The sequence below is a fragment of the Microtus oregoni genome, unplaced genomic scaffold, assembly GCF_018167655.1.
Source record: "Microtus oregoni isolate MIOR12 unplaced genomic scaffold, Mior012 000013F_ref0000133, whole genome shotgun sequence".
Classification (NCBI taxonomy): Eukaryota; Metazoa; Chordata; class Mammalia; order Rodentia; family Cricetidae; genus Microtus; species Microtus oregoni.
The window spans coordinates 45,352,952-45,371,792 of NW_024543072.1; the positions used below are offsets into that span (position 1 = coordinate 45,352,952).

Here is an 18,841-nt window from a genome sequence, read left to right on the forward strand (position 1 = left end):
AAACTCATGATCTTTTGGCTCGGGCTCTGCCAACTGAGTCATTCTGGCACTGACACTATTCCGTGACTCAGCAGGTCCGAAAAGGAAGATGTCAGAATCCAGATAATGTCGAGTCTTTTAAAGGCAAACTGGGAAACACAAACACAGTGGAAGAATTTCAAAGCGAGTCTGCACATCCAGGGGGAGAATGTCATTCCATTCCCAGCCTTCTCACTTCCTTCCTCGCCAGGGTAAATGACAGTTACACTTTAATTTAGAGCAAGGAAATCACGAAATTGACTCGGAAGCTGAGATTGGACCCAGCCCCTTGGATACTCCGGGGTGTCTCTTCTCAGCGGGGGTAAGCGCTTGTCCGGCGCCTCAGGAGGCATCCCAGGGACTGTGGCCAGACCGAGGTCACGCAGGCCGCCGCACCGTTGCGGGGTCCTTCAGGCCCCAGCGCCGGGCAGTGGCTGGGCTATACCACCGTAAGGACTGACACCTGGTTGGACCACGGTCCAAGTCATCATGAAGTCAAAAGACAGATTCCGAGCCACCTCACCCACCCGCGTGGCCCTTTAAGAATTTCCTCTTAGTCCCTGATATCCTCCAGGACAAAAGATCCTCTTAGGACGAAGAACCTGGGGAAGGATTCCAGAAGGGTGCGGGATCTCCACCGAGGCCCCTGCCCTCCCAGCATGCAACGCCCCGTGCCCTACACCCCACGCCCCGCCCTCCTTCCTTCACTCATGCTCCCTCCCCGCCCACCTTGGGCCGCCCTCCCTCCCTCTTATACCCTCGCCCAGCCCACCTCTAGTCACGCCCATCCAGAAGCCCTCCTTCTTGCCCCCTCTCCTCTTCCATCTCACGCCCCGCCCTCCTGCTCCCTCGCCCCGCCCACCTCCCGCGCCCCGCCCTCTTGCTCCCGCCCCGCCCACCTCCCTTCTAGGGCCCACCGCCCTCCAGGGCCGGAGCGCCAGTGGTTGCCCCTACCGCCGCCGGGAGTCGCTGGGGAGGACGCGTAGGGCGGGGAGCCGCTCCCGACCCGCGTGAGCTGCCGAGGAGGCCGGTCTTGGGTTTTCTCCTCCGCCAGATCCCACCCCACCCGGCAGACCCCACCCCCTGCTCCTTCCTCCTGGGGCGCGCTCTCGGGTGCGCGCTCGGAAGTCGGGGGTCGGCGCACAGTGCGAGCTGCACACCGGGAGGCAGCGGAGGCACCGTGGTCTTCGCCCAGGACGCCCACTCATCGGCTCTGCGCCCGGTTCTCGGCCGCCAGCCTGGTCCACAGCCCGGCCTCGGCCCGCAGCGGAGGAGCAGCCTCGGGGCACCCCAGCCTTCGCCAAGGGCCCGAGCGTGGTGGGATGACGGGCGGCGGGCGGGCCAAAGTGGCCCTGCGGCCCCGGGGGCGGCTGTGGCCGCTGCTCGCAGTGCTGGCGGCTGCGGCGGGCTGTGTCCGGGCGGCCATGGACGAGTGCGCGGATGAGGGCGGCCGGCCGCAGCGCTGCATGCCGGAGTTTGTTAATGCCGCCTTCAATGTGACCGTGGTGGCTACCAACACGTGTGGGACTCCGCCCGAGGAGTACTGCGTGCAGACTGGGGTGACCGGAGTCACCAAGTCCTGTCACCTGTGCGACGCCGGCCAACTCCACCTGCAGCACGGGGCAGCCTTCCTGACCGACTACAACAACCAGGCCGACACCACCTGGTGGCAAAGCCAGACCATGCTGGCCGGGGTGCAGTACCCCAACTCCATCAACCTCACGCTGCACCTGGGTAAGCGGTGACAGCCCTGTTCCCCACTACTTCTCGTTCACGGCCCAGCTCCGGGGCTGCCTCCCTGGAGGCGCTGGTCTGGCCCGAGGGGCCTGTCCAGCCGCGTGCTGACGGTCTGCTCTCCAGCGTGGGCCACACAGAAATTCCTTTCTCCAACTTCTCAAATTCATCTCGCTTTGAACATCCGGTGAAGGCCACCATGTCTCACTCTAGCATCTCTGTTTTCTTACTCTTTTTAACCCAACCGAATTCTTATTCCGCTGATTATTTTCTATTTCAACAGTCAGGATTTTGGACCAACACTCCCACTCCCCTTTTCCCCTTGAAGCGCTAATGAAGCCCCTGGCAGGACCATCATCTCTCATGCTTGCGTTAGAGTCTTGAAGGTCTACTTTAAACACTTGTCTTTAAAATGTTTAGCTGTCTCTCTCCGGGGCTGAGAGTGATTGCTCTTAGCTCTGATAAGGGAATTTGAGGGATGCAAATGTCTTTACTGCCCGTATTGCCTATGTGTAATTAAAGTAGAAGTTCACTTTTAAGTTACTGTTCTTTAGAGCTGTTCAGCCTTAATTAAGAGCTATTTCACTGCTAATCCTGGTGGAGAGAAAACAAAAAGGTAATGAAGACACTCGCTGTAATTGCCGGGCAGTTTTGTTCCGGTGTAAAAAGCTCTCTTCGCCGTCTTCCCGGTTTGCTTTGATCCAAGCAAGTGTGGAAACATGCATCATTTTAGAATTCAGGAAAGGGGTGTATGTATAGTAGGAAACTTCACGGCAGAAGCATGGATGGGAAAGGCCGATGGTTGGGATGGATCAAAGTTCCTGCTTGATCTAGGAAAGTTTTTCTTCGTTTTTGAGACATACAAGCGAATAGAAAATTCCGTTGTCGTGTTCAACAGTGTAATAATGTAAGTGTGGGAAAGGGATTATGGATGTGTAGGGCTTCCATTCCCAGTGCATTTGGAGCACATGATTTTACCAGTGGTTGGGACTAGAGCACTTCCAAAGAGAGCAGATTGCCCCAAGCCTGTCCAAAGCACGCAGGGCAGTTCTATAGAGCTAATAATATCTGGGATGTTTGAAAGGGACATTTTGTTGGCAAAGGATTCTTTGATCATGGTTTTCTTTCCATTGCTTTCCAGCACACTAAACATTCAGGGTTTCAGACTTAACAGAAAGTGCCTTGAAAAGTGTCAATTACCATGTGTGGGATAAGTTTTAGAAAAGCACTATTTAGTGCCTTTGTAGTAAACACCTTTTTATTTGTGGATGACTCACCGGGCAGATGGAACATTCTGAAAACAAGTTCATAAAATGAAACTGTGAGGCCTTTGCTTTTCAGTAACTGACTGAACGAATGAGTTGGGTTATTTTAAAGTCTTGGAACAGTACAGAAGTGTAGAAGTAGAGTCTTGGGGCAGGTGCCTTTCTCCAGACAGTGGGAGACCCTCCAGGGTGCCCACGGTCTCGCGAGACTCTTTTAAGGCACTTGAAAGTTGTTCAGTTGCCCAAAATGAGTTTTGCAATTTATGTTCAGTTATTTTTAACCTTTTACTTAATTTTTTTTGTGTTCAATTCTTAATTCCCTTGAAGTCTTGCTTAATCCATTTTCAGAATAAAAAAAAAACCCAAAGAAAAGACCTTGATGTCCCCCAAGTGCCTGAGATGCAGTTGAAAAGTTCTGAACAATGGACGTCAGTCTTGGCTTTCCTCTTGCTCTAGGCCAAGGAGCGGAGGTCTGTTTCAGGTGATTGCAGAGGGATAGACTACTCCCTGGTCAGTTCTCTGCTGCTGATACAGTGTGCTAGGGTTAGAGAGTAACAGGTTAGGTGGCTGCTGTTGGGAGCCAGAGATGCTTATTTTGGGCCATGTTACTAACAAGGCCAAAGGGCGCTTTCACCTCATTCGAACATTTTCTATATGCTTGGACTTGATTTTGCTGAAAAAGTCTTCCGTTGGTTGCTAAATGGCATTCATAAGACAGGGTCTTAGTCTAGCTTTCCTGAAATTTGCCTTGTAGATCAGGCTGGCCTCAAACTCATAGAGATCTGCCTGCCTCTGCCTCCTGACTGTTGGGATTAAAGGTGTGAACAACCATGCCCAGTGGGTTTACTCTTAAGAAAAATATTTACAATATTTTCATAGCAATCTAGTTATTGTAAACACGTGCTTTACACATTTTATTTGGATAGTGTATGAAGTCTTGACTGAACTCACTGTACTTGTTCTTGGGTTGGGCATGAGGTCCTGGAGGAAATGTGTGTGGAGGAGGAGGTGGGGAAGGGAGAGCTTTATGTGGCATGGGGTTGATCTTTCTGGTTTCTGTCCCATCTTTTTTTTTTTTTAATGACGGGTATATATGCATGCATGGATGCTGTGCTCAACAATTTCGGGAAAGTCGGCCAGGCCTGGCCATCAGAGTGTTTTGATAGTCAACGTATTCATTCCTTGACTCCAGTTACTCTGTGGGCTGTAGCTAACTAATTATTTCCCATGGAGTCAAGTACCATGACTGTTCTGTGCATCCATTAAATCTCCCCTCCAGTTCAAATTTCACATACCCTTAAACAAGTGATGCATATTGTGCCTTGCCCCTCCAGAGCCTGTGAAACCCAAGGGAGCGGTGTGAAAGAGGAGGCCCAGCCGCCGCTTTGCTGGCTTCCTTTTGATGTTGCACTTTTCTCACCGCAAAACTTAAATCATGTCTAGGGCTAGGTGTGTTGGAGCATTCGGGGAGGCTGACGTTCAAGGCCAGCCTGGCATACATCGCAAGTTCCAAACCAGCCACAGCTACATAGTGAGACCCTGCCTTACAATTTATGAAGTCAGAGCACACGTAAGAGGCCTGCAGTATGCACGTTTTGGTGAAGATCATGAGTCACTTTTTTTCGTATGAAAATGAAGCATGATGAGATATAATTCAAGTAGGACATACAGCAACAAGCCATTGTGCCCTTAGTTGCTAAGCTCCCCAGCTGGGAGACCACCCATGACAGGTTTTTATGTAACCCTTCAGAAATGTTCATATGCCAGACTGTATGATAGTTTTAACTAGTGCCTTTTAGGGAGAGGCCGAATCGTATTTTAACATTTGACAGTTACAAATTAGATCATGTATCACTTTATGTAAAAATGGAGGAAAACCAGTATGAATTCTGACAGCTGCCATTACTTAACTTCCATTACAGTGACATAGGGTTCAGGGCACAGTGCATCTTTGGCCACGAAGAGTTGAAGTCGCTTTGTGTTTTCTGCGTGTTGTGGAGGGAAGTCTCAGTCAGGCACCCGATCCCAAAAAGTTCTGTTTTGCTTTCCGCTTACAGATCTTTGCTGAGTACTCTGTATAGATTTCTTAGCTGCTGTTTAAAAGTGTAGCTTTTACATCTGATGATAAAGTTGTGAGTGAGTTTGTAGCAATACCCAGGGACCTGTTGAAAGCAGTGCTGAAGCTGAGCTGAGGATTGGGTTTTTCTTAAAGGGCCCCTTTAGTTAATTCTATAATTATTGTGAATGGAAACTTGGCAGACAGGGTTTTGATCTTGCAAAAAGGTAGCCTTTTCTCATTTCTAAAACAATTAGGTTGAGAAACTGTTTACAAGAGCAACCCTGTCAAAGTTTATGGAGCTTCCAAAGTTAGCATTGCACCCAATTCCCAGGCACTTCATGAGCTTTTCTAGGACGCTCTTTAATCTGTATGAAACATCTTGTGTATAAATCAGAATCAACCCATAGGTGACTTGGCCCTCCTGTAACATGAAACAAACAGCAAATTTTCCGTTTCTCCCGGGAAAACCTTTGTAATATGGGCTCTGCCTGTGTCGGGGAGTAGCTCAAGCTGGTGACTTCACTGTGGTATTTGTGCACCCTGAGGGGACACTATTTTAGTTTGTCTCACAAAGGCCTGATTTACATTTGCAGGTTCCAACTTGAGACGCCAAGGAGCTGTTCTTTAATGGCCAGTAGTTGCGCGGTTTTATAAAAGTTGCTGTTGGCTATTTCCCTGTTCTACACCTCATTGCTTTCTCTGTAAATTCCTTCTCCCATTTTTCTAAGGCACCCAGAAGAAAATGTACACATGAGAGGAAAAGTTAGACCTCTGAGGCATCCCTCTCCGTCAGTTTATCCTTGGCCATGTTGGTGTGGGAGGAGTAACGCTGGGTTATTTCAGTTCTAAATCCTTTTAGGAAGTTGGGTATGCTTTTTACCATGTACCCCCTCTCTGTGTGCATACATTCTCAGATTACTGCCAGATATTCCCACAAACATTTTTAAAATACCTAAGAAATGCATACCATCGTGCTTGATAGAAAGGTGTGGAAGATTGAGGGCTCTACCCTAAGAGCTGATACTCTTCTCAGTGGAGTTTAAACTTGTAGTGCTTTTACCATTTGATAGCAGGAGGGTCCTTATAATATCTTACCGTTTGTAAAGCCTCCAGCTTGCCAGTGGGTAATGTCTTGTAGCTCTGTGAAGGCACCCACAGGCTCCTGTAGGTGCAATCCTGGAAATCCTGCTGCAGCTAAGTCTTGGACGCTTTAGTGAACAAATTAATAGTTTCTCTAGCAAATATCTTTAAAATGTCTGGATTATTCCTTTTGAATAAAAGCTCACATGCAGAATGACTTGGAGACACCAGACTCCTTTGGTTTTCTTCCTTGATTTTCCTTAGGTCGTTGTTCCTTTTTAACTTACATTTCCAAATTCTTACGCCTATGGTCCACGAAGTGACATCTCTTAGTCTCAAATCTTTGTTTGCTACTTGGAAATTTAAAGTTCAGTTTTAGGTTAGCTCTTTCTTTGGATCCAGTGACCTGGATACGATTAATATGGGATGACTGGATGGAGCCGTGTTTAAATTTACTTGTTGCCATCTTGTCCAGCTCAAAGAGAACCAGTGTGGCTCCTTGTTGAATTTCACCAGACTAGTGCCACATCTCGACAAATTTGTTTCAGTCTCCAATTTTGCTCCTTTTACAGATGTCTCTCAGTTTCCAATGGGGTTATGCCCTTAATGAAGCCATCATAACATGAAGGTGCGTCTGGTGCAGCTAGCTTCCTGGGCATCGTCCCTAGCACGAATGTCCTGAGAGTAGTTGTTAACGCTTGTGGTTGAGTGGAGTTGAGGTTCCCTCCCAGGATTGGTTAAGAGTACTTACATTAGTTGTAGCCCAGGGAAAGATCATGTCAAAATCCAAAGTCTGGTGTCTACTAAATGTTCATCAGTTAAAGTCTGGTGTTTCCTAACTACTCATCAGCTATTCCTCATTGTAAACTCCCCATGTCAGCCCACCAGGAGTGGGGAACGGTCAGGATTGGAGTCTCCATATTTCAGAAATACCAGTTGATCTAAAGACATGTATCTTATCTATAGTTTCTCAGTGAAAAGTTCCTTAGTGGCTCCTCCAGTTTTCTGTTAAGATGTCCAAAGCCTTTGTCCTGTTGGGCCAGGTGCTATAGGCTCTGGACATTTTCAACAACTAGGTTTATCTTTTATCGCTTCTGTACACAGAGGGCTGGCTTCGGTTTGGAACACTTCTCCCAGCCGTCAGCCACTCAGGCAGGCAGAAGTCCTTCCAGGTTTCTCTGTCGCCCCGTGTCTGTCCCCACTTCCTGGCCTGGGCTGTGCCTTCTCTCATAGCGGGGGCAGTCTCTATCATCATATACCACTATCTCTTTCTTTACTTGTCCTTTCTGCCTCTAGGCCGCATCAAAAGGTTTTGTGATTTTGTTTTGTTTTAGTTTGAGGAAGGGTCTGGTGATGTTGCTCAGGCTGTCCTGAAATGTCTGGCCTTAGGCTCTCTTCCTGCCTCAGCCTCTGATGGGGTTGAGATCACAGGTGTGTGTTTCTTCTCTCAGATAATGGGAAAGTCTTTGAAGGAGGTCTGGTACTTAGTCATCCTTTAGTTAAGTACAATTAACCCTTGTTGATTGCTTGCTGTCCCTGAGCACTGTGAAAACCTCTGATGGACAGTGAGTCCTGGGGCCTAGCCCCGGCCTCCTGCCTAATTGTGGTCTAGATGAAGAAATCTGTGTCCTTAGATTTGGGGTAAGAAAACCACAGCCCTCTGACCCAAGTCTGTCTCAGGCCTGCCATCTAGTTTTGTAGGAGCTGTGAGTAACTTATACTTTTTAAATTGGCTACAAAAAATGATTAAAGGAATAAAAATGTTTTGTGACTTGAAAACTACATGAGATTCAAATCATAGTATACACCAAACTTTATTGGAACAAAGTTAAGCTCATTTAATAACATTGTTTATGACCGTTTTTATTGCTACAGAGGCAGAGCTGAATAACTGGGACAGACTATATGTTCCTGCATATAGAAGTTGAAGTATTTACTGTCTGGCTCTACTGCACAGTTTTGGTGATCTCTGTTTATGTTACAATAAGTTAATTGATCAATGCAAGGACAAAGAGGGTTCACTTGACCATTTGGATGGAGACTGGAGCTCTTGGGTCGTCAGTGTTTCAGCGGTGAGTCTGGTAGCATGTTCAGTAGCTGTTGGTGGAGTAAGTGACAGGCTGAATTACGCATGCCCTAGAGAACTGCACATTAATTTACATTCTTCAGAGCAGTACCATTGAGCTCCTGTGTGTTTTTATCAATGCCATCTCTACTTTCCCAAGGCGTGTGTCAGTGTTGTGTCTGAAATGAACTGTGGCACATAGGAATTTTATTTCTATAACTTTGAAAGTACTAAGGTATTGAAGTGATACAGGATTGAAAAAAACTACGTCATTTTATTTTACCTTGCTTTTTGAGGCAGGCTCTCACTTTGTCGCCCAGGCTGACCTGTAGTCTAGGCTGGCCTGTATCTTGAAGCAATCTTGCCTCTGCCTCTCCACTTCAGGAACTGTAGAACTACTTTACCTACTTCCATCTGTCTTTTTTTTTTTTAATAAGAAAAATTAAGACATGGCTTGAAGTCAGCAGGATTTCTATTTTATATATAGGAGTGTTTTGCTTGCACATATGCATCTCACAGTCTGTATGTATCTCTGAAGGACAGACGATGGCGTTGGATGCCTGGACCTGGAGTTACAAACAGTTAAGGGCTGTGGGCTGGGTTCTGGGAACCATACCTGGCTCCTGGAAGAGCAGCAAGTGCTCTTAACTGCTGAGCCATCTCCCCAGACTCCAGTCTATATAAATGTGTATGAGAAAACTATTCATAAATTTTCACACGTAAATGTATAGTTTTGAAATTGTATTGTTAACTTTCTTCTTTTTTAAGAAATGGTCATAAACAAATTTTAGCTAAACATATATATGCACCTGTCTATTGTTGAAAAAGCTCCCTGTGGAGGGTTATCAGATCATCGAAGGGAAAAGGGGTGCAGCGCTGTCTCGCTTGCTTTACATGTGTGGTTTGGTTTGAGATTATTTAGAAGGCCAGCAGTCTGGGCTATTGGAGTGACCGCGAACAGCTCTAGGCGCAGAGCAGGGTGTAGTAGGCGGGCAGGTGGACTCAGCTAGCACCTGCTTAGGGGTAGAACATAACCTGGCCTTGCTTGCCTCTAATCTCCAGCTGCACTGAATTGGCGGCCATGCCGCCATTCTCTGGGTTCAGGGAGAAGTGTCAAAGTTCAGAGCGGAGCTGTTTGTTTGTTTTTACTGCTCAAAATTCCCGAGAATTAAAAATAAGGGATGAACCCATCTTGTCTTAAATGGTCAGTTTCAGTGTAGGGTTTCAAGATGGCCGTGCACCCGTGTGCTGTTGTCCTGTCTTGGTTGCTCACCCAGAGATCTGTCAGCAGGCCCTTCTGGGGTTTGTAGGCTCTTTTTCTCATAAGATGATAAAGTTAGATGCTGGTTCTTAAAATCGAGAGGCCCCCAGAAAGCTCATTGGAGTCCATTTGCGTTTCTTCCTGTGCCGTCTTCCAGAGGCCAGCCGAAAATAACTGGGCCCAGTCAGTCTGGTGCCCTCTGCAGCTACATATTCATGAAATGGAATAAAGCCACTATCTCTTTCTTGGACAATGCACACTCAGATCTCTTGTGGGAGGAACACCTCTGGTTGAGCTGGGAGGTGAACTAGGGATGTGCTTTGTTTTCTCCTGAAGCTCCAGGGAGTCCAGTCCCTCAGCTCCTCGTTTTATTCTGCTTTCCAGCTGTGGAGTGCCTCCCTGCTGGACTGAGGGCAACACTGAATTATTGTTTCATTTCTTGGATTTTTATCACATCTTCTTGTTTTGAAAAATTGGTGGAAAACTTAATTTTCAGGATAGGTCTTCTCTACGTTTCTTCCTCCCTCCCATCCTTCTCTCCTTCCTTCTAGAGAACAGGATCTTGCTAGCCCAGGCTAGCCTCAAACACACTATGTAGCTGTGCTGCTTAGCCTGGCTTTGACTTTGAAGCTGTCTTCCTGCCCCTACTTTCCAGCTGCTGAGATTACAGGTGTGCTTTTAACTAATGCTAGCACATAATATATAGGTGATTTGTTCGTGGAATTAGTCTGGCTTAAGTAGGCAAGCACAGGATTTGGGAGAGCCAAGAGATATTTCTCTTCCATTCTTTTTCTTCATCTGGAAGTTGCTGGCATTAATAGTGACAATCAATTTCTGTTGAGGGAACAAAGGAGCCAGCTGATTCAAGTTGCCTCTGTCAGTTGAGGTTCCCAGGGAGCTGCTCTGAGGGCAGGCCTCGGAGGCAGAGCACAGGGGGTGTGCAGGGTGAGGGGACCTCTTGGTTCTCCTTATTTAAAGCAGGCTGTGATTTGGTTGATGCCCCAGGTGATGTAAAATTGCAATCTTCTGGTTGTTGACCCAGGTTTTGAGACTTTAAGGATATATGTGTGATGTCCGTGTTGGCTGCAATGTCAAGGATTTATTTAATTACTTCTTTTTAAATAATGGACTTTCTGATTCCAGAATATTCTCTGCTGTGAAGACTTCATCTTCTTTCCTTTAATCTTTACTAAGGTGTGACTTGTCATGGAATCTGTTAGATGTAGTACATCCAAGCTTGAATTGTGTGGCTTTCTTGGAGGAACTGGTGATGCTTTGGGACATATTTCTAGTTACGTGAAGAGTTTTCCCCACTCAAAATGACTGAGCTTGTTGCATTGAGTTTCTATTTGTCGGACAAAGACATTATTTAAATGGCAGCCAGGGAGAAAAAATTTATTTAAGGATATTGTAATGTGTAATGGATACTGAAGACACTGAGGGAATTTGTAATGTGCTTGAGGGGGTAAGACAAAAACAGTCATCCATGCGAAAAATGATTCAGCTGAACGTTTAGAAAGTGCTAGGGAGTGTCTGTGGAGCACCTTAAGAGGCCAGGGGAAGTCAGCCAGGGGAAGCTTCCTGGGTCTTGAAAATTACTAGTGGGTATGAATGAAGGACTTTCCAGGAAGGCTGAATTATTTGAACAAGCTCTAAGAATAATCAGGTAACTGTGAAGGCATTGCTCCCTTTCCTGGGGTAAAGAGCACGGTCTCTGGAAACTGGCTAACAGCAGGCAGAGGACTGTTTCTCAGTCGTCTGGCTAAGAGCAAGGGCAGAAGGTAGCGTATTGAAGCCTGTGCTGGGTGCCTCTCAGTCCTTCAGTCTCCAGAGCAAGTGTCTCTGAAGAACCAGGAGAAGATTCGTGGTTTTTCTGTGGTCACACAGGTGGGTGTTGGTGGACTCCTGAGCTGACTGCTTTGCGCCCTTGTCACTTTGCCTCCTGAGAGCAGACTTGGCGCACGAGAGGCAGTGGACTGTAGAGACCTTAAATTGGGCAAAGGACTAAGTATTTCGCATCGGAGAGCTAAGCCTGGTATCTCTGATTTTGCTTGAAAACGTCTGGATTTGGATTTTTCTGTTATAAAAAAAAAAAAAGGAGGGCTTTGTACCTATTTGTGAAGGAGACTCTCTTAAAGGGGCAACTGTTAGGTTCGGAGAACTCTAGTTGTATAATATTTAGTCTTATGGCACGTGGAATGTCGAAGGAATTTATTGAATTTGAGAATGAGGCCCTGGGTTTTGTCAGTGTCTACTGATAGGAAGGGGAAAGTCTGTCCTCTGCTATTCTGCAGGGTGGTCAGTAAACTTTCATTATGCAGGGGAATGCCACCTTATCTGCTTCCTACCTTGGCCACAACTCTTTTCTGGTTGCTGAGTTCAGTTCACCTGTTCCCTTTATCTGACATCACTGAAGATAAGGCCTGAAGGCGGCCTGGTTGATCTCCAATTCTATTCTGTTTCTCCTTTGCTCCCAGTAAATTCTGACCCTTCCTTGGTGGCTTTGTGTGTCTGTCACTCAAGTTTGCCAGCAGATCTAATGCACTTTTTAATTGGCTGATAGAGAGATAGCTGCTGTACCCCAGGAAGTTTCCTTTGTCTCCGTGACCCTCTTTCAGGCTCCAGAGTGTGCCATTCACCTTGATTTTTTTCTTTCTTTCTTTCTTTCTTTCTTTCTTTCTTTTTTACAGTTCCAACTCTATTTATTTATTTATTTATTAAAGATTTCTGCCTCCTCCCCGCCACCACCTCCCATTTCCCTCCCCCTCTCCCGATCAAGTCCCCCTCCCTCATCTGCTCGAAGAGCAATCAGGGATCCCTTGAGCCTAGGCAGTTTGGATGTTCACCTTGATTTCTGCATATGCAAATTTGCCAAGCAGTCAACCCCCCTTCTTTCTAATCTTTTGAGAGCATCACTGCACTAAGGTTCACTTAAAGGTTACTGTTGTTTTGCTTTGTTTTGGCTCTTATTTCTGAGAAGGGGTGTCATAATTTTCCTTTAGGACTAGTGTTTGCAATGGTTGTTGTTGCTGTTTTGTGTGCTGCTCCCTGTCATAGTTCACTTCCACTTCTAGAATTTAGGATTAAAACAAACAAACAAACCAACAAGCAAATGCCAACCCAACCCAACCCAGTCCCAAACACTTCTAACTAGAGTTTTCCATGAGCTGGCTGATGGGTTTCCTTCCTTCTGTCTCTGCCCCTGTCCTTTCTGCTTCCCTTTCAGACCCATTTCATTCTTGTCTTCGCACTTGGGTGGTGAACGTGGCTGTGCCACCACAGGGGGAGCTCCGACGCCTCTGAAAGGCTTTGGTCAGCTTCCTTTTCTGCTGGGACGGTGGCACTCCATGCTGCATGGGACAGGGGTGAGTGGTGAATTTAAAGCCCTCGCCCCTGGTTCCCCCCTCCCCCCCCAGTTGTTAATATAGAAGCATGAACATATTCTCAGGGGTATTCTATCAATTTCTTTCTAAGAGAATGAAAATGCCCTAGTTTTTCCAAGAGAAGAGCTTAGAAAGGGTATAGGGACGTCACCAAATGAGTTGGTAAGGACTAGGAAGTAATAATTTCCCTGCCTTCAGCTCACGTTGTAATTAAAGGCAGGAATAGTCTGCCTGCACATTCCAAAATCTGTGACCATCTTAGGAATAAGGAATAGCACCTTGGCAATGTAAGAATTAGTTGATTGATAGGGAATTTAAATTTTGTGGCCTTCACTTACAACATTTAGAACCTTAGTTTCTAGAACGTGAGCACATTCAGAATATGCAGTTGTTGTGGTTTAAATGTGTTTACCAAGTTCATGTGTTGGAAACCAACCCAGTCTACCAGTGTTGAAAGGGAGGTGGTTAGTTTACGAAGAGCTGCCATAATGGCCTCCTGTCTTTGGTGTGGTGGTAGGTTTATTGTGAAAGTGAGTTTGGCTCTTCCTATCTTATTTTTGCTCTTGCCGCTTGATGCTTCCACTATGTTACACTCCACAGAGAAGACCCTTACCAGGTAGGTACCAGCAGGCTTTGGGACATCTCAGTCTCCAGAACCATTTCTCTTTATTTTCAATTACCCAGTTTAAGATATTCTTACACAGCAGAAACAGAAAATGGATCAAGATAATGGCTAACTAGAATAGCAATAATGAAGTTACAGAGTTAGTGAGGAATAGAGGTAAATTCTAAATATAGGTATGGTAATTTCTAAATATGACTAATTCAGTCACCTGGAAGTAGAGGCAGGAGGATCACAGATTCTGAGTCATCTTTAGCAACATTAGGAGCACAAGACTCAAACAATGACAGGAAGTCCTCAGGAAAGTTTAAACTCTTAGAAAAATGTTCAGGCAACTGGGCAGAGGTGGCGCACACCTTTAATCCCAGTACTTGGGAGGCAGAGTCAGGTGGATCTTTAGTTTGAGGACAGCCTGGTCTACAGAGTGAGTTCTAGGATAGGAAATAGGTATACAAAGAAACCCTGTCTTGAATAACAAACAAACAAACAAACAAACAACAACAACCCCCCCAAAAAACTTTAGGCAAAGGATTCTAGTTTATGTTATTTTAATCTCTTATTGGAGAAATTGGGGATGGTAAGATGGCTCACTTACTATACAAGCCTGGGGACCCGATTCTGAGTCTTGGAACTTGAGTAGTTGTGGGAGGAGAGAACTGACTGCATAGAGTTGTTCTCCGGCCTGCAGACAGGCACGCATCCACATCAAGGCATGTGCACCCACCAATACATCACGGAGAGAGGCACACATCCAATAAGTAAAAATTTAGAAAGTTAATGTGGGTGTAGTTGCCTCAGCTTGTAGTAATCTGTGGAGGTGTGTCCTCAGTCATCGCTACTCATTGCATCAAATAGTCTGACGATAGGGCTAGTGACTGCGCTGGTCATTTGTGTGCCTGTGCCTTTAGGGGTTGAGGTAGGAGGGGGTGTATAGTCCCCTGTCATAGACAGTAAGATGCTTGAGAGAGGTGCTAGGAACTAAACCTGGGTCCCCTGAAGCAGCAGCAAGTGTTCTTAGCCTGCCTTACCATCTCATCAGCCCCTCAGCTTGTTTGTTTGTTTGTTTTGAGACAGGGTCTCACTATGTAGTCTTGGCTGGCCCAAAACTCTCTATGTAGACAGGCTGACCTCTGCCTCCTGAGTGCTGGGATTAAAGTTGTGCACCCTCATGCCCAGATGATTTTTTCTTTTAAGATCATAATCTCATACAAGTAAGCATCCTGGAATTTTCCTTGCAATGTTCATTTTGGACGTGGGAAGAAGCTGGGGTCCAAGAATGGAGATTATGGGATGGGATGGGGAGTGATCATATACATTAGATGCCTTTGTGGGAAAAAATGCTGTATTCAGGAGACTGCATGCCCGGATTGACTTTGTAGAGCAATTTTACACAGGCTTGGAATCTATAGTGAGTATTCTAGATAAACGCACGCAATAGAGAATTCACTAGAGACTACAGATTCTTAGAATTCTACAGACTATGAAAGTTTGTGGAAACATCTGTAATGCAGCTGTGATAAAATTTGTTTACTTTATTAGGATTGCTTTAGAACTCAAGCCTGTTTATTACTGTTGTTAATGTTTTTACCACATGCCAAGGAATAAATCCGTGTTGACCTCTGGTGGACTTGGGAATCACTCTGAGAAGTCTTTGGTTTTAGGTCGCCTCCCTTGTAAAGCTGGGATAGATGTCCTGGCCCAGGCGGCAGTGGTGGATGCAGACAGTGACGAGATGACTGACTCTGGAAACCGACAAACCTTCCAGATGTCTGGAGAATGTGGACTTGTCTTGAATCTGTATCTGTATCTGTGCTCCTGTTGTTACTCATCGTAGCTGCCTTACGGAAGGGCATGCGGGCCTGCTTTTTAGATTGGGAAATAAAATGGATGTTAAAGTTTTTGGAAGCCTTTTAGTTGGTATTGGCTTTTCTGTGAGAGAAAGGAGACGGAGAAGCAGGCTTGGTCCCTTGGGCAGACTGTGGGTGGGGGTGGTGTTGAGGATGTGGCTGGAAGTAACTAGAAGCAGATTCATCCATGGCTCTAGTGATCTTCAGTTATGAAATGGGCCTCCAGTGCCTCAGCCAGCAGCCTGTTAGCCATGCCTGACTAAATAGTCCTTGTTTTTGAAATTCACAGATTGCCTGGATCCCACTGTCTCTTTGGCCCCTGCTCATATGCAGCTGTTTCTGTTCATACATCATTTTGTGTTTAGCTGGCTGGTTACTTCCTCAGTCCCTTTTATGGGGAATAATGGACACATGGAGCTTGAACACCCAAGTGTGTGGTTAATCAAACAGGAAGTCTCAAGGAAGCCCAGGAACGTTGTCAGAGAAGCTAAAGACAGGACTGGAAAGGCCATTCACAATTCTAGGCTTCAGACATCCGCAGGGGAACATTTGACAGCTTCAGACATGGCATCCTGAAACTTAGCAAGTGGAAGTTGAATGTAGCACTTGTTCCATTTTACTTATGCATTGGGAACATTAAGTCTTAATAAATTAGATAGAAATGAAGGTGACGAAAAAAGAAAAAAGAATGTAGCATTGTTGGCTTTCAAGCAGGGAGGTAGCTCTGGCTGTGGGGTGATTGTGGATCTCAGAGGCTGCGGGTTGTCCTGACTGGACCAACAGGAAAGCCGTGTGCAGGATGAGTGAGTGGTGGGGACTCTACAGGAGGCCAGAGTTGATGGGCAGGTTAGAAGATGGCTTTGAGCATTGCTGGAGGAATCGGAGGTAAAAACAGTACAGGACAGGTGGAAACCGAGGCGATGTAATGGTGTGGCGTGGCTGTAATCCTAGCGGGAGGACTTAGAGTTCCAGGGCAGCCTGATCTGCATAGCTAGACTATATCTCAAGGAGCCGGAGAGAAGAAGAAAGCAAGCATGTGGTCTAGTGGGAGAACATGTGAATCAACGGATCCTGAGCCCTAACCCTAATCCTGGGACCCTCTGTGACAGACAGGAAATGCCATGAGAACGACAGAAACTCCTGCTACCTACAGAGATATCAGACAAATGATGTCCCAGAACAGCTATCTGGGACCCTTATGGTTCCTACCAGTATTGAGATTCTTTTATCCAGTGATAGAAGATCTGTCAGAAGTAGCCATTTAAATGCGAGCTTTCTATTAACAGTGAAATTAAATCGGGAAGCTACAGAAAAGGGAGTCTGTGCTCATCAGAGTTCACATTAGGCACGTGGGGGTGATGAAGATGTGCAGGAGAGCTGCGTCGGCCTGACTGATGGAAGGTGCAGCGGCCGGGTGGCGTGCCTGTCTCTGCTGTGCACTTCAGGCGCAGTGAGCATGTGCACACTGCAGAGGCACTCTCCTTCCTGACTCTCTAGTGGACTTCCAGCCCCTCCAGGAAGACCGTTAGCCAGTCTGAGTGTTTGTCATTGTGTTGTGCCGTGTCCACAGTTCACCTGACTCGGTTTGGTGAGAACATTTCGGTCCTGTGAGATGAGAGGTGCTGTATGGTGGCCGGTATGCTCCCACTAGGTGAATTCACCGAAGCTAACTTTATACCCAGTGATTTCCTAGTCCCTCTAAATAACAAATATTTAGAAAGCCTACTATGCAAAAGGTCCTGCGAAATGATGGGGACAAGGCTGAGAAGGTCTGAGCTTAAATTCCTGGTTAAAGGTACCGTGTAGAGGACTTGGCCCAGAAAGGCTCACTAACCGTGGCCCCCATTGACTTTGTGTCTGCGGTGTATATATATAGTGTAATATCTTTTGTCTTGTGGTCAGCGTTCAGAAAAAGCTTGTAGAATGAATGAATGAGTTCTATGGATTCTTTTGGAGGACTGTGACCACAGATTGCTGGAGAGTATAAGAAGCAGCCATTTTCCCAGGTGGAGTTTGCCTTTAGATAGGGTTGACTTTGGATGTCTGGAATGGGACGGAGTAGCTTCCTCGTTAGCCTAGTGCTGTTGGGTAGACACTAAGCAAGCCTCTGTCCCAAAGATCCCCAACAATGAAGTCGTTTGCAAAAACGCTGATATTTGTTTTTCTTTCATGTGGTAGGACTGTGGTAAGTGGTTCAAGGCCTCAGGGTAGCTCTGGTCTGCAAGGCCATCTGGGACATGGGAGCTTTTTATGGTAATAATCTGCCATTCCTTAGGGTGCTATCTTTCGTATGGTTGGTTTTGAGGGCTAGGCGCTTCTCTCTTCCTAATAGGTCCATGCTGTTAAGGAATGTGTGTCCAAACGCTAAGACTAAGACCTGAATGTGGCACACGTCATTTGCACTGTTAGGACAAGGGGAATGAGAGCAGATTTTGGCAGACAGCTCTGCATGCCAGCGTTTCCCCTAGAGCTGGGCTTGCCAGCTCCTGTGCTGCAGCTCCCCTCCCCCATGTTGTAGTCTCCCAGAGGCTTCTTCAGAGATGATTCTGTTAGAGGACAGCAGCCAGCATGTTCTCGGAGAGCCCTGACAACCCCAGATCTCGGAGAGCCCCCTAAGGAAGGCCTACATCCTCCTCCCCTCCCCGCCTTTGCAGAGTTCACTTTCTTTTTTAAATTTAAAACTTGTTATTTATTTTTGAGAATTTCAGATATGAGTTTTCCTCTTTCCCACTCTTCCACCCCCTCTCAGATTCACAGTCTCCTATTCTTCAGTTATTTTATACACACACTCCCTCAGTGTTACATGTACATGTTTAGGACAGCCCGCTGGAATTGGATAACCCGTTCGTGGGCTTGTCCCTGGAGGTTGATTCTCCCTCTCCCTGCAGCCATTAGTTGCCTGCAGTTCTGCATCTGAGTGTGGGGCCTTGTCACATTTCCCCGGCCATGCTTGCACATTGGTTGGTATTGCTTTTTTCCAGGTCTTCTTTAGGCTTCCCTGTTGTTGAGACGTCGTGGGTGCAGCATCCCGGTCATAGATAGAAGACACAGCCTCGCAGGAGACCCTCTGTCTCAGTGTTTCTGCCTCAGATGCACCTTTTCATGTGATGTTTTTACTCTCACTCTCCTAGCTCCTGATGGCTGCTGAGCTCTTTCTGGGCTGGTGTGCACCTGAACTGATAGGCTGGCCATGGCAGACACGTCTTGCGGAGCGTATCTGTCCACATCGTGGCAGAATACCTCCGCAAAGGACGAGTCTTGATTTAGCCAGCATTGTTTACCTTCAGCAATGACAGATGAATCAGGGCTGTTTTAAAATCCAGATGTGCTTTAGAAACAAAATTCCTAAGGTGACAAAACATTACTCATTAAATGATTTGTTGGTCACATGACCATACAGTCTTATTTCTGGAATCTTAGAGTTAGGAATACATGAAATCTGCAAATTTAGTAAAATGGGTGTGTGTGTGTGTGTGTGTGTGTGTGTGTGTATATATATATATTATA

The 18,841-nt window shown here is 46.4% G+C and overlaps 1 protein-coding gene across 1 annotated transcript in view; it reads left to right on the forward strand.

Annotated features, from left to right (window-relative positions):
- Positions 1–968: 968 nt before the first annotated feature.
- Positions 969–18,841, forward strand: part of Lamc1 (laminin subunit gamma 1) — a 122,489-nt gene continuing 104,616 nt past the window's right edge. Inside the window, exon 1 of the mRNA XM_041662510.1 lies at positions 969–1,752. Coding sequence (XP_041518444.1) covers positions 1,341–1,752 — 412 coding nt within the window. The 5' untranslated portion in view covers positions 969–1,340. The remainder of the gene's footprint in view (positions 1,753–18,841) is intronic.